We start from the raw sequence: 14,494 nt of genomic DNA, 5'->3' as shown, positions 1-14,494 counted from the left end.
TTTTGTCTATTATTATCCTCTGATTTGATAATCAGTTTCCACTGCCATTAAATGAAAAGCATTTGTCACATCCCAGTTTCTCAGGACAACAACTCAGGTTTGCTGATTCCCAGGTCAGGATTAAGGTGAAACGACACTAGGGATCCTTTAACTCACAAAACTCAACTTTTATTCGCTCACGACTAGAATTGGCATGAAACTACGTCAGTAAACTGTGTAAAATGTGCTAACCATACATCACCAAATATATACCACAGGCCTTGCTTATTTGGGAATCAGTTCAGGGAAGACAATAAGGAGAGCCCTCCCATTGAGTCACGAGGTTCAGAGTGGACCCCCTTGCTTTCTAGACTCCCTCTCGGAGAGGAGCCTAGGGGCAGCTAGATCCACTTCTAGTCCCAGACTTGGTCAACAGTTTATGTCTAAAGGGATGAGGTGTAGGCATTGTAGAAAAGAGAGAAAGAGAGAGAAAAGAGAAAGATTTCACTGGTCCTGGGTCTAGTGTTGGTCTAGACAGCCTAGAGGTCCAGTTCCGGAGGGCACGCACATGTGGGGCTTCAGTTTGTGTCCGTTTATAATCTCCTTGCCCCTTCTTCAGGTGGGCACTTGAACTCATTAGGCTAATTAGGTGTCATGCGCAGTTTGTGCTTCTAGAACCTTCTCGAAATGGGTCAGTGGGCTTGGGGGTCATTTGGGGAGTAACTTCTCCCTCCCTGCAGGTACCACCATTCTTTGACCTTTGGCATGCATGGTGAGCTGCCCTGCTCAGCGTATCAGAACACGGAACTGCGTACCCCCGGGGCACACCCTCCAGGCCCTGTTGTTCATTGCTATGTAGGGTTCCTTGTTATGCAGAGTTTGCCATTATGCAGAACTTTCCCCACCACAATATTTGAGACATTAACTCCTTCAGTCTCTGACAGCATTATGGACCCAAGAGTTTCTCTGTTATTTCTTCCTCTTCCCAAACTACACTAGATGTTCTAAAAAACATATTCCATATCCCACAAAATCTGGCTTGCTTGTATCTTTAATCTAAAATTCCTACAACACTATTATTAGATACATAAAGCCAGAGCTTCATTAAAATATTTTAAGTATGAATGCATAAAAATTATTTTAGCAGAAGAAAAATGTGCAGTTCCATCTAGGCTTATTTTTCAGTAAAGTACTTTCATAGATGTCTAATTTGAATGAAATTCAAGTGACAAAAATCAATGCAGACAAACATCACAATCTATGTAATACATAAAGGTTCACTCCCTGCTAATTCATGAGGGGCTGATCTGTATGTACAAGAGAAGCATCAGATTCTGGTATGCATTTCTTCCACCAATACAGGTTAATCAGCGCTCTCACACACTCAAAACTATCCTTGCCTGGTAAATAATTTATTATGAAGCTGGCTATGAATAAAGCACCAAATACAACAGAAAAAACCACACAGAACAAAACTAATTTTACAAATAATATATTCACATTTTATATTATTTAGAAAGAATAAAAGAATTCTAGAAATGTTTTTGTGAGACATTCATAAGTAATGAAGTTTTTATTCTGTATCATTATAGCTTCACACATCCACTTCAAATTTTAGAGTTGGTCAGCTGAAAAAGATTTTCACCCCTCTCTCCTAGCTGGAAGAGCAGGTTAACTAAATCCAACTGTGTAGACCCTATATGGGAAAAAAACAGTGCTTAAACTGAAAGTCTTCCTGTAAACCAATGACATATTTTAAGGCCTGATATTTCCCACTCATGACAGCTACAAATAGATATTTCCTACATTTGAGAAGAAAGGATTAATGGCTCTCCTGTGGTATAAAACCATTATTATATCCTATATAGGTTTTTGGAGGATATTGAAGTTTAAGTCACTCACCAGTCCTGGACTTACACATAGACTGAGGACTAATATTTTTCAACGTGACAAGTAAATGTGAGAGTCTGCTGTTTAAGAGTTTTTCAGAGATCTGCACTGTCTAAAGGAGCCCTGGCTCTACTAATAAGTATTCAGGACTGGTGATGCCAAGCAGTATAAAAATGACAGTTGCCTACAATATACAAACTAAGTATAATAGAGGGGAATTCATCAAAAGATGCCTTAAATTTCAAAATTTTAAAACAAAATGCATGCACTCACAAAAGAGTCTCTAAAGTAAAACAGGCAAACTTCACAGCACAGATCAAGCCACCTTTTAATGGTAACTAAATACAGAATAGAAGAAAAGAAGGAATTGGTGATACTAAAACCATGAACAAGCCAAACCAAACCAATTCCAGCTTCTTTTTTTTATTAAGTATTATACTGTTTTCTCATTAAATATTCCATACACTTCCCTGGCATCACTGTTCTTCATAGAGCTGTGTTCAGTACTGACTGGCAATGGCATAAGGCTGCCCGCTACTGATTCAGATATCATAACATCTGAAACATTTGTTCCAGTATAGAAATTCACACAATATCCCAGAAAGTCACTTTTTCCACAAGATTCGGAAGTAAATTGTGTACTTCTACAAAGAAAAAGCCAATGGATGATAAAACCATGACAATTTTGCCATAACCAACCCCTTCCTTGCACTATAAAAATGTGAAAGTAAAACTTCTTTTCAGGCAATAGCTATTCCTAACAGTATAGGAGGGTCTCAGAATCACAAAAGAAGGAGTTGGATTATTTTGATTTAGTTGACTATTTTAATTTACTCACCACCCAATTTCAGAAATTAATAGAGATCTTAATCTGAAATGACTGGGGTCACAAGAAATATATGAAGACAGATTCTTGCTTAGAGAAAAAAAAAAGAACTGAGGTTCAGACTCCAGTTCTCCAATTGGTTGTAAGACTGATGGGGTGAGGGTGCAAACCCCACAACCTACACTATTTGGTTTTTTACTTGAACCTAATTAACATTAGGTTAAAAAAGAAAAGAAAAAAAAAAGGGTGGGGGGACACACAGTTTTCAGCCTATTGATTCATGCTGCTCAGTGAACTCCAGATCCAAGTGTTACGCTTTCAGTGCATAGGCAAGCCTGTAACTGAAAATAGACTTGGTTGCTTGTCACAGTAAGATCCATGGGTTTATGACATGAGCAAAATAATGCATTTTTTAAAGCAGTACCAAGAGAAATGTAACACATTTTATGTAAGTTTTACATGTGTATTTTCCAGTTTTTATATGCAGTATCTTCCTACCTATTTGTCCTGGTTTCAGCTGGAATAAAGTTAATTTTCTTCCTAGTAGCTGGTATAGTGTTCTGTTTTGGATTTAGAATGAGAATAATGCTGATAACTCCCTGATGTTTTAGTTGTTGCTAAGCAGTGTTTATACTAAGTCAAGGACTTTTCAGCTATTCATACTGCCTTGCCATCGGAGGCTGGGAGTGAAAAAGAAGCTGGGAGGGGACACAGCAAGGACAGCTGACCCAAATGAGCCAAAGGGGTTTTCTATACCATATGACGTCATGCCCAGTATATAAACTGGGGGGAGTTGGCCTGGGGGCACTGCGGCTCGGGGATTAGCTGGGCATCTGTCAGCAGGTGGTGCGTAATTGTATTGTGCATCACTTGTTTGTATATTCTATTATAATAATAATTATTATTATTTTCCCTTCTTTTTCTGTCTTATTAAACTGTCTTTATCTGTCGTGGTTTAACCCCAGCCAGCAACTAAGCACACGCAGCCACTCACTCACTCCCCCTCCACCCAGTGGGATGGGGGAGAGAATCGGAAAAAAAGAAGTAAAACTCATGGGTTGAGATAAGAACAGTTTAATAGAACAGAAAAGAAGAAACTAATAATGGTAATAATAACAATAATAAAATGACAACAGTAATAATAAAAGGATTGGAATATACAAGTGATGCACAATGCAATTGCTCACCACCCGCTGACCGACACCCAGTTAGTCCCCAAGCAGCGATCCCCCGGCCCCAACTCCCCCCAGTTTATATACTAGATGTGACGTCACATGGTATGGAATACCCCGTTGGCCAGTTGGGGTCAGCTGTCCTGGCTGTGTCCCCTCCCATCACTCCCAGCCTTCTTGCTGGCTAGGCATGAGAAGCTGAAAAATCCTTGACTTAGTCTAAACACTACTTAGCAACAACTGAAAACATCAGTGTGTTATCAACATTCTTCTTATACTGAACCCAAAACATAGCACTATACCAGCTACTAGGAAGACAATTAACTCTATCCCAGCTGAAACCAGGACATTATCTCAACTCACAAGTTTTACTTTTTTTCCTGATGCTCTCCCCCGTCCCACTTAGTGGGGGGCAGAGTGAGTGAGCAGCTGCATGCCGCTTAATTGCCAGCTGGGGTTAAACCACGACACTATTATTAATTTAATGCAGAATGATACCTGCAAGTCCAAGACAGCAGAGGGATTGACACTTGTAGCTAATTGAGCTACCATATAGATCTCACTGCTCACATGCTACCTCCCAATGCCTTTCCCGTCAAAGCTTCCTAAAAAAGCCAGGTTCCTACGAAGTCTTGGCTGGGCACTGAAAATTCCTCTCCTTCCTCTTTTACTCCCTGTCTCTGCAAAGGATCACTATGCGAAAGGGAAATAAGAGCTGTAAAATGATTGAGAAAGGCAACACTGGAATTACATGCCTTGCAGCCACTTTTTGGCAGATGATCAAAATGACAGCAAGTGCTCCTTCATATTTCTCTAGGGTCCCAACTTCCCTCCCCACTGCCAAGCACCCATCTTCCCCCAGTCATAAATCTCTTCAAATAAGCCCCAGTGCTACGGAAGCGCTGCAGTCTGCCATGAAGACATTGCTTCTCATCCACTCCAAACTCCCTTCTTTCTGGGGAACTAATGAGAAGCATTAAGTATGTGAAGACTATTATGCTGATGTGTCAGCACTTGCACTAACTGTATCTTTTGGAATAATACGCTAAATTATCAAAACAGCTAAAAGCCAAGAGATGAAAAGTAAGGCCTGAATATGAAATTATTCCTAAGTGTGCAGTAAATAAATCGCAGCTCTCAACGTGAATTATAGAATCGCTCAAGGTATCATTTCTATAACTGCCTACAGTATAAAATGTTAGGCTCCATGTATAAAGGGAAATCTGTACTGGAAAATGAACAATATTAATAGTTCATATAGATTAAGAGAAAGCTTTAGCCCTGGGCAACTGCTAGAAAAAAGCATCTTGTCTCTGAATGAGTAGTTCAAATTTATGTCCAAACCAAATAAGTCACTCCATTCAACAGTGTCAGATTTAACTTCTGAGTGCAGACTATTAATCATCATGTCAAAAGAGAAGCAGAGTAATTGTTTTGCCTATAATATCGAGTAACTAGAGGCCTGGCTGAAGCACTTCACTGTTTCTAAAGTCCAAGTATATACTAGGATATAATACTGAAAAACCTACTTCCATTATCTATGTATTTATTAATGGAAATTATGAGAAGTTTAGAGGTAGTCAAGAAATCTGATAAAAAAAGACTGCCTTATTTTTCTCCTGTTACAGTAGAGCAGTTTCCCTTTAATAGCAAAAGCCAACCTAGCACCTGGGCAAAATGCCTACTGGGAAAACAACATGAGGTTGGTTCATTGTGTATTCTTGCAGTTTCCACTGACTTCTCTTGGAAGGACACCAGATGCAGCTTTCTGGTAGCAATAAACCTATTCGTATAACTTTGCAAACTGCCTGCCATCCTTGTTCCATCAAAGATCAGGAGCATATTGCAGTGCAAAGCACTCAAGAGATGCACTGATTCAATGAATGAAGATGCACTCCCCAGAAAAAAAAGACTCAACTGCTTTAAGCTTACTCAGCTCAGGAACCCCTGCTGTAGTTTTAAAGCTGCTTCATCCTCCAAGAGAAGGAATTAGTTTTGTCTTCACTATTGCTTAAAATAAAGCAAATAGCTACACACACAGCCAGAAACACTGGAGGGGAGGGGCATAAAAGCCTCATGCAATTTCTTTTTTCAAAGCAAATTCAAAGTATCCATTTTCAAGTAAATTAATTTTAGGCATGACTAATGTAAATATGAATATATTAATTTATCTTCCTGTTAGGCCTATATTAACCCAGTTCATGTTTTGAGATGTCTTTTATAAACTCTTCTTTTACAACATGGCTAACTGCAATAAAACCCCAGAACCCACATGTGAATCTGTCATCTTCCTTCAACATATTTCACAAGTGAATACTACAACAGGAGGAAATAAGTAAAAATAGTTTGCTGTTTTAACTTCAATTTTTGTTGTAATGATTCTTATATAAAGTCCTTTATAGTACATCACCTGAAGTTTCATAGATACAATAAGAAAAACCACAAAAGATCTTTACTATAGATTTACTTACATAACTGCTCACCATCTTTACTCATAACATATTTTCTGAGGAAAGCTCAAAGAAAGGGATGGGAATAAACAAAAGGCCAATTTTATATTAAAGCAAGCCCCTTTGACACTTCTGCAATGTATATTAAATGCATTCTTAGACTTCTTGACACTTCTAGTTGACTGATGAGAGGATTCAGGGAAACTGTGAAGTACCCTGTTCATTTTTTATACGTGTTTATAAGATATGGTAAGTAGCACAGACTATGAAATACTAGGCTTGAATCAGGCAATAAGACTCACTTGTGAGAGCGTACTTGTTAGCTCCATCTTTTCTTGGGACTTTTCCTTTGCTAGTCGTGCAGCTTCTTTGAATTCCTGAAATTTTTCTGCAAACTGAAGGTACATATGTTTAAAAAAAAAAGGAAAAAGAGAAAGAGTAGGTGTGAAGTAGTTATATTACATGCAGAAGAGAATGCTGTACTTAATATTTTACAAAGTCAAATTCTCTAAGTAGAATTTTTTAGTTTTTCTCCTTATTAGATATTCGAGTTACACAGTGACATACCTTTCAGACATAATGTACTCTGTTTATATGACAGGAAAATTATTAATTTGTTGCTGACAGTGTTAAAAAACCCACCTCATATATCGCTAATAATAGCGATGCCTTGCACAGCTGCTTTCAGATTCAGGTTTTGCTGTCTTCCTGACAATGAATGATCTGGTTCTGAAGCCTACTGTAGTCACTATTAGCCTAGAGCCTTCAATGAGGTTCATTCTTTCATGACTGAAACAGTACTAATTTCTTCCCAAATTTTAACAGCATTTATAATTTCAGTAGCTAATTAAGAAAGCAGCAGTGGGAATATTGAGTCAAGTTAATTTCTTGATTGTTCATTGATATCAATCAAGTTAAAGAACAAATTAATTGAACTAAACACTCACATATACTGAACACTAAATTCAAGAATTTCACATTGAACTGCCATATGAAGCTTGATTTCTCTGCTGCACGTACCTCTTCCAGAAAATAGCTAAAGCAGCAATTTAGAAATACATGCACCTTTAAACCTGATAGATTAAATAAATTTATTAAGAATAGGGTCTAGATTCTCTGGCTAGAGAAAAATTTGGCTTCATAGATCTCAGCTTGACACTACACTAATTGTTATAGTAGCCGAGCATTCATTTTTGCTTGCTACTGCTTTTATACAGAACATGATCTTATTATGATCAGCTTAAGACTGAAATGATTCTGCAAAAACATTGGAAACTTCACCAACAGCTTCTAAATCTCTCCAGCAGCAGCACACAAAGAAATTCTTTTGCACTGTATGTATTTAGAAGGGATGAAGGCTACCTTTGCATGACAATCTCCTCAACTATTTTCAATCAGAACTTCACTTGCTATCCAAGATCTAAAAAACCTTATTGTCTTTAAACTATTCTCCTGGTAGGCTATTAGTATTTGAGGAAGTATCGTTTCTCTCCACTCACAGGTATCCTATATTTCAGCTGTCAGGTTATTTAAAAGCATATGTTTCCTGAATACAGAAGGAGACAAAATATACCATCCTGAAACTCTAATTCAGCATCAAAAAATGTCTCAGAACAGATAATAAAATTAGCAACAGATCACCAGAACTGGATGATACTCATTTAAGAGTTGTAGATAGAACTCTCAAAATCTGATAGATAACCTATTATTTAAATCAGCTTTAGGACCAGAGGATTGGTAAGTGAGAAAACATGATGCTGAGGTTTAGAATGGCTGAAGACATACAAGGCAGTAAATATGATCTTCTGTATCACAGTAGTAGAAACTGTCAAAAAAACCCCAAAAACGAATGAACAGATAAATAGATAACATTCTAAGAAAAAGCCAACAAGGATAATGTAGAGGAAATTTTCACAAATTTACTAGAATTCCTTGAGGCAATCTCTTGATAAAATTCCTAAATAACAAAGATGAGAACTCATGATATGAAAGGAAGGGTTCTCTGGAGGATTAATAAATTAAGGAAAAGATGGAAAAATTGTGGAGGGAGACTACAAGAGGAACTCACAAGTACCTGTGATGGTCCTTTTGGAATTTAGCATACTCTTAAGTTATTTAGAATAAATCAGGCCAACTAATTCAAAGGGATAAAACAGACAGCAATCCTGACAAGGAATATTTCTTCCCATACAGCAGGATACTATCAAAAGCACAGATTTATATTCTGGTGAGAAATTAGCCTCAGTTTTCTCTGAATATCATGGGACATTCTGTTCCTCCTACTACAGCAGCAAGAGGGACTGTGCTAGGAAATCCTGATCCTCTGAAAGGAATATTCTTCAACATAGGAATCATCTTTTAGGTATCACTGACTTCTGCCTGACTCCTGATGGAACAATCTTGAGGTGAATTTGTGGTCTCACATATTGAGAAAAGGTCTAATGAAGATAAACAAATGTTTAATTAATTTTCTTCTATACTGTTTGCATGCGAAGCTGATTAGAGTGCCTTTATTTTTATACTGGATAGTCTCGCTCCACTAATTCTCACAGTCACAATAATCATCCAGAAAGAGGTTACCACTGTTTCACTCTATCCTAGTAATCAGTTTAGGAGGACAAAGGCACATGAACCAAAAAGGAATAGTCCAAAAGTCAAACACTTGATATATGCTTTGGAAATCATCTGCTTGTTTAGAGTGACATAGCTAAGCAGACAATGATCTGAGAATAACCAGTTTATTAGAAGACAAGACTTCTTTTATTATCTCTGCTCTTATTGTTTGCTTCATTAACCTGTTGATATCGGTCACAGACTAGACTAAGTTTTTTGTGGTTGCAGGCTGTCTTTTGCTCCCTGGAACTTGAAATATTTCATTGGGGCCCAGAGACAGTACTCCAAAACAAATTACATACAACAGGGCTGTTCACTTAGGGACTTTGATAAACAAAGTACAGAAAAGAAGTTTCAGAATCAATTTTTAAGGCAACTTCTAGAAGCAAGCTGTTTCTGACCAAATACATTAATACAATTTATCTGTTAGCACTATTACTAACATCCAGTAGTACCTTGAGCCCTAAATTAGATTTCATTTCCTACAATGCTAGGTGTACCAAAGAGCGCTCTGGTAAACCTGACTACAGTGCCAGTGCACAGAAGTGGGAGTTAGTAATCTGAGCAGAGACACAAGAGAAGATAGATGTGATTTCTCTGAAGCTACACAGCAGATCCAGGGTTTCTAATTCAGCTTTTCTGATTCCAAGACCGATATATCTACCAACTCCAGTGACTGAATAGACCGTAATCTAAACAAAAGTTTCTTTTCCCTCCATCAAATATGTTTGCTAATTTTATAATAACACAAAAAGTTTCACCTTTATGAATTTTAGTAGCAATGATCAGCAATTTTAATTCACATTAAAATCACGATTTGATAATTAAGATATAATGCAAGGGAAACAGTTTGCTGAAAAGGTCCTGAAGATTCATCACCATAAGCTTCTGAAAAGGTCTGTGACTTGGCATTTTTCTCAACAGATCTGTGTATTCTTCATAAATCACAGCAATCTGAGTAACTGCTAATCAAACATGTACTTAAGACAAAATATCTACTGTAGCTTTTCAGATTATTTGTTCAACAGCAATATAAAGTTTTCAGCCAAGGACATACTGAAAACTCTTAGACATCAGTTTGAGGGCAGTGAAAGAATGGGATTGAAACAACTGTAACTAAGAAGGAAGTAAGTATCACTTGGAGAGAGCAAGGAAAGAATGAAGGAAAGGACATATGAAAAAAATCAAAATATTTTCACTGGCAAGGGCAACCCAATGTTGAAAGGCAGGCAAACACAGGCTATGCATGACTCCAGCATGATACTTTGCCTCCAAAGAAGCATTCCATGATTAAGGAAAACAATCTAGTATATGAGAGGTAAACTAAATTAGGATTTATGCTAAATCCTTTGAAATATTAACAAAAGTTATTACTATGTTGGCAAGCAAGTGTCTCTAGGACATACACACCAATTTAAATAAATGACAAAGTTTCTAAGTTCACTGAAGCAATGATGCGTGCACAAATGCACGTGCATATATTCAATATTGGTATCACTCAGAATTTCCTGGTTTTGTGTTGCTTTGTAGAAATGAAAGCTATCAGATTATGAAAGGAAGAAATCTTACAAGCGTATCACACTGTCCAAATAAAGCAGATGTACTGGTTCTCTTTTTAATGGTTTTCTGACAGGCCCATGCTTATCCTTGGATAGTGACAATTACTTTCTCAAAAGGGCCAGTATGATTTTTTTTTTGTTTTTTTTAATAACAAAGCAACCATTATTTCTTACTCAAACATTTATTATACATTCCTTTTTATTGCATTTGGCTTTCCAGTTCTTTTGTATATTTCAAAGATTAAAATTCTCTGCTTAATGTAGAAACATGTTTTTAAACTGAAAATGGAATTCCTCATCTGGAGAAAAACAACATTGGCTTTTAGAGGTTCCTGGACTCATCTACCAGAGTAGTATCAATAACAATAGGAACTGTAGAAAGTGTGCTCACAGGAACCATACCGTCACTTTGAGAAAAATGAGTTACTCCTTTCCTTGGATTAAGGTGGACTTCCCTCCTGCACAAGTAGACCAGAAAAAAACCCTCATAGGGCACTGAGTTTCTTTAGTAAAAATTTCAACTTTTGTATTCCAACAAGAAAACATAGTTTTCTTTTACATTGAATATTTTTCCCACTAGCTTTACTTTAAGCCTGCACATGTTGAAATATCTGTAATTTGACGCACTACACAGCAGAAAAGTGAAAGTGAACGTGGCTTAAAAGATAAAAATGCATCTGAAGAATTCCAACATTTTTTATCTAGATCTAAACACAGAAGAAACACTACATAGTCTACTCCTTTAAATTCTATAATGAAAAACTGTAATGGAAGAACAACTTTAAAGAAGAGAAACTTAACAAAACCTAACAAGTGAATACTTAGAAAGTATTAACAGCATACACTGTGATAGCTAAATCTCTCTCCTTTCCTCAGTCAGTTAAAAGAAAATTCATAGCCAACAAAGTGTTATAACAATATTGTCTTGTCTTTTTACATTATAAGGATGGATACAGAACATTTTTTGTAAACTATTTTTAAATAACAACAGTAGTGAGCACTGAGTCAAGATACAACCAGCAGGAATCAAATACTCTTAAGCTGCTTGACTGGCCGAATAGTTGTCATTGGTCATACTTACTTTTGAAAGGTGATGTTCAGATGAAAATCCCAAGCCATAGACTGTATTTGCCCTGCTGTCCGCCCATTGGCCAAACTTCTGGGATGTTTTAGTAAATGTCATGTTGGGAGTGATAGTGCTATTTATTATTGCCTGAAAAAAAAGTAATAGTTGTAAAAAAAGGGGTTCTGTGGTTTTGATTTTTTTAAAAAGACTACTCAATAATTGAAAATGCCAGTATTATAGACAAGTATCTGTGTACACTGAATGAGACAAACTTGCAACTAGGGAACAATTTTCTTCTAATTTAATCACAGCTAAAATTACAAAAGCATATATTGGCATACATTCTTTAAAGGGAGCAAAAGCGGGGGGGGGGGATCTGTTTGCAATTGCAAGCAGTCATTTAATAGTTAGCAAGTCAAAAAAAAGTCCTTTAAAGCATCCACATAGACTAATGAGATCAGAATAGAAGAACTAGCGAAGTCTTTTTTTGTCTCATAAGTGTATTTCTTTGTCCCCTAAGGCAATGCCTCTCAAGATCCACTGTAAGCTCCACAGACGCATTCCTCTCCTTGCATATGCAATCCTCACTGGAAAAGATGCAATAAAACAAGAGCATGATTTATTTTTAAGTTTCTGTATTGCAAGAATCTGTTTTTCCTTTATACATATACAAACATGACAAACAGTGACAGGGTCATACACCAACTACAGAAGAGCTACTCTTAGAATAGATTTTTCTTCTCTAGTTCTTGTTACGTACAGGATGAAAGAGGTGCATCTTCCAGCATACAACTTCTGCTAATGTAAACAAAAAACTACAACTATTCAATTATATGCTGGTTCCACTAAAACCAGCTAAAGTTTTACCATGGATTTCAACAGTATTTTCATCACATTAAAGTTTGTCTAACATATTCTAAATCTGTGATGTGGAACTGTCCAGTTGACATAAAAGTATGTCAGGATAGTCTTATAATGACACCAATGGGTTCCATTTAACTAAAAAATAATGGTTATTACAGTTTATAACCAGCCAACGTGAACAAGAAAGACTAGCCACAAAACCAGATATGTGCACTGGAAGTGAAATGCAGGCATGCTTTCTCATCTGTCTGGTGCTACTAAGAGTTTCAGCCACATTTGTTAAATAATTCACAGCCCTTTCCATAAAACACTGGTTAGTAGGTGCTTTGTAACACCCATGTGAAAGAGAATGTCCTTAAAACTTCCCAGAAAATAGCATACACTGTGAGCAGAACAGTTCAGGAAGAATCTTACATGCCAGTTATTGTGCTCCAAAGGCTACTGTCAATATGGGTCCTACTGTCTCGCACTACAGAGCTGGGAATCTTTTGAACATCAGTGTGCACATGCTTTGTTCTGCTCCCATGAAACCATAACTCCTGCCTTACCCCCAGCAGTTCAAAGCCAGTGATTACTGTAGAATCCTAGAGCAGCAACAAAATTCACAAGGTCCAAACCAACTTCTCTGTTGGAGATAAAGAAATCTTAATTTTATTCTTTGAGTAGCAGGAACTGGACTGATGCATAGAGAATAACAATATTTTCTCAGGATGGTGACAGTGAGAAACTTCAACATCAGACAGACCAAGTACTACTCTCCCAAGCCTGAGATCTTCTAGAAGTCAAATACATCCTATGCTACTTGTGTGAGATGGCCTTCTGGATGGATATTAAAGACAGTAGTTATGGAGTTTACTTAGCATCCTCTGCTTCTGCTAAGATTTAGGTAGCACTGGAGCACAGCTACCATCAACATAATATTTTCTCTGAATTCTACAGGGCAAGCCTGAAAAATTTACAGCTGAGGGGCCAACTAAGCCCACAAACAGCTTCCATGTGCATATGCTGATTCTCAGATGAAGTGGGGGAGAGGAGTATTGCAAGGAAGTTCAGAAGAACACATTGCATCACAACATGTAGAAAGGCAAGCAAAGATACTGCAGCACAGATGAATTTAGCAAAACTGGCATCTTTGGCAGCTCCACTATGCTGGCATTAAATTGTAAGAACAAATCTGGATGTAGCTGAGGATATCAAACAGGCAGTTCTATCTGATAACCTTTGCCTCAAAATGCAAATTTTGGCTACCATTGTGTCGTGGTTTAACCCCAGCCAGCAACTAAGCACCACGCAGCCGCTCACTCACTCCCACCCCATCCAGTGGGATGGGGGAGAAAATTGGGAAAAAGAAGTAAAACTCCTGGGTTGAGATAAGAACGGTTTAATAGAACAGAAAATATGAAACTAATAATGATAATGATAACACTAATAAAATGACAACAGTAGTAATAAAAGGATTGGAATGTACAAATGATGTGCAGGGCAATTGCTCACCACCCGCCGACCGACACCCAGCTAGTCCCCGTGCCGCGATTCCCTGCCCCCACTCCCCCCAGTTTGTATACTAAATGGGACGTCACATGGTATGGAATACCCCATTGGCCACTTTGGGTCAGGTGCCCTGGCTGTGTCCCCTCCCAATTTCTTGTGCCCCTCCAGCTTTCTCGCTGGCTGGGCATGATAAGCTGAAAAATCCTTGACTTGAGTCTAAACACTACTTAGCAACAACTGAAAACATCAGTGTTATCAACATTCTTCGCATACTGAACTCAAAACATTCCCAGCTGAGCCCAGGACACATTGTGAACAACTCCTGGAAAATTCTGGAATGCCTGAAAGCTTAAATTCGAATCAACAAGCCTCATCAGGTCAAGGACAAGATTTGTTGTGTGACTAGAGACTGGAGAACCATCTCCAGCATTAATTGTCCTCAAAACTTCTCTTCAGATTTTCATATAGGAGAAGCTGGTCAGCAAAATCACTGGTTATTCAAGTCATCCTTCTTTCTTTAGGCATATGGTTGGGGGCCCAAATAAAGCTAGCAGGCTTGCACTTGCACCAAGGCCTCCAACTGA

General features: G+C 37.7%; 3 protein-coding genes across 6 annotated transcripts in view; 1 reads left to right on the top strand and 2 right to left on the bottom strand.

Annotated features, from left to right (window-relative positions):
• LOC126035357 (uncharacterized) overlaps positions 1–14,494 on the bottom strand; it is a 503,584-nt gene that overhangs the window by 203,144 nt on the left and 285,946 nt on the right. The gene's annotated exons all lie outside the window — the stretch shown is intronic.
• LOC126035248 (junction-mediating and -regulatory protein-like) overlaps positions 1–14,494 on the top strand; it is a 440,369-nt gene that overhangs the window by 249,381 nt on the left and 176,494 nt on the right. The gene's annotated exons all lie outside the window — the stretch shown is intronic.
• The window catches only part of LOC126035332 (homer protein homolog 1-like), a 146,108-nt gene that overhangs the window by 76,497 nt on the left and 55,117 nt on the right, over positions 1–14,494 (bottom strand). For both annotated transcript variants that reach the window (XM_049793845.1, XM_049793847.1), the window contains exons 3-4: positions 11,571–11,702; positions 6,620–6,712 (exon numbers count right to left, since the gene is read on the bottom strand). In XM_049793845.1, the coding sequence (XP_049649802.1) occupies positions 6,620–6,712; positions 11,571–11,702 (225 nt within the window). The remainder of the gene's footprint in view (positions 1–6,619; positions 6,713–11,570; positions 11,703–14,494) is intronic.

Source organism: Accipiter gentilis, chromosome W (genome assembly GCF_929443795.1).
Source record: "Accipiter gentilis chromosome W, bAccGen1.1, whole genome shotgun sequence".
Lineage (NCBI taxonomy): Eukaryota > Metazoa > Chordata > Aves > Accipitriformes > Accipitridae > Astur > Astur gentilis.
Note: the sequence above shows the minus strand (reverse complement) of the source record. Positions and strands in the feature narration are given on the sequence as shown.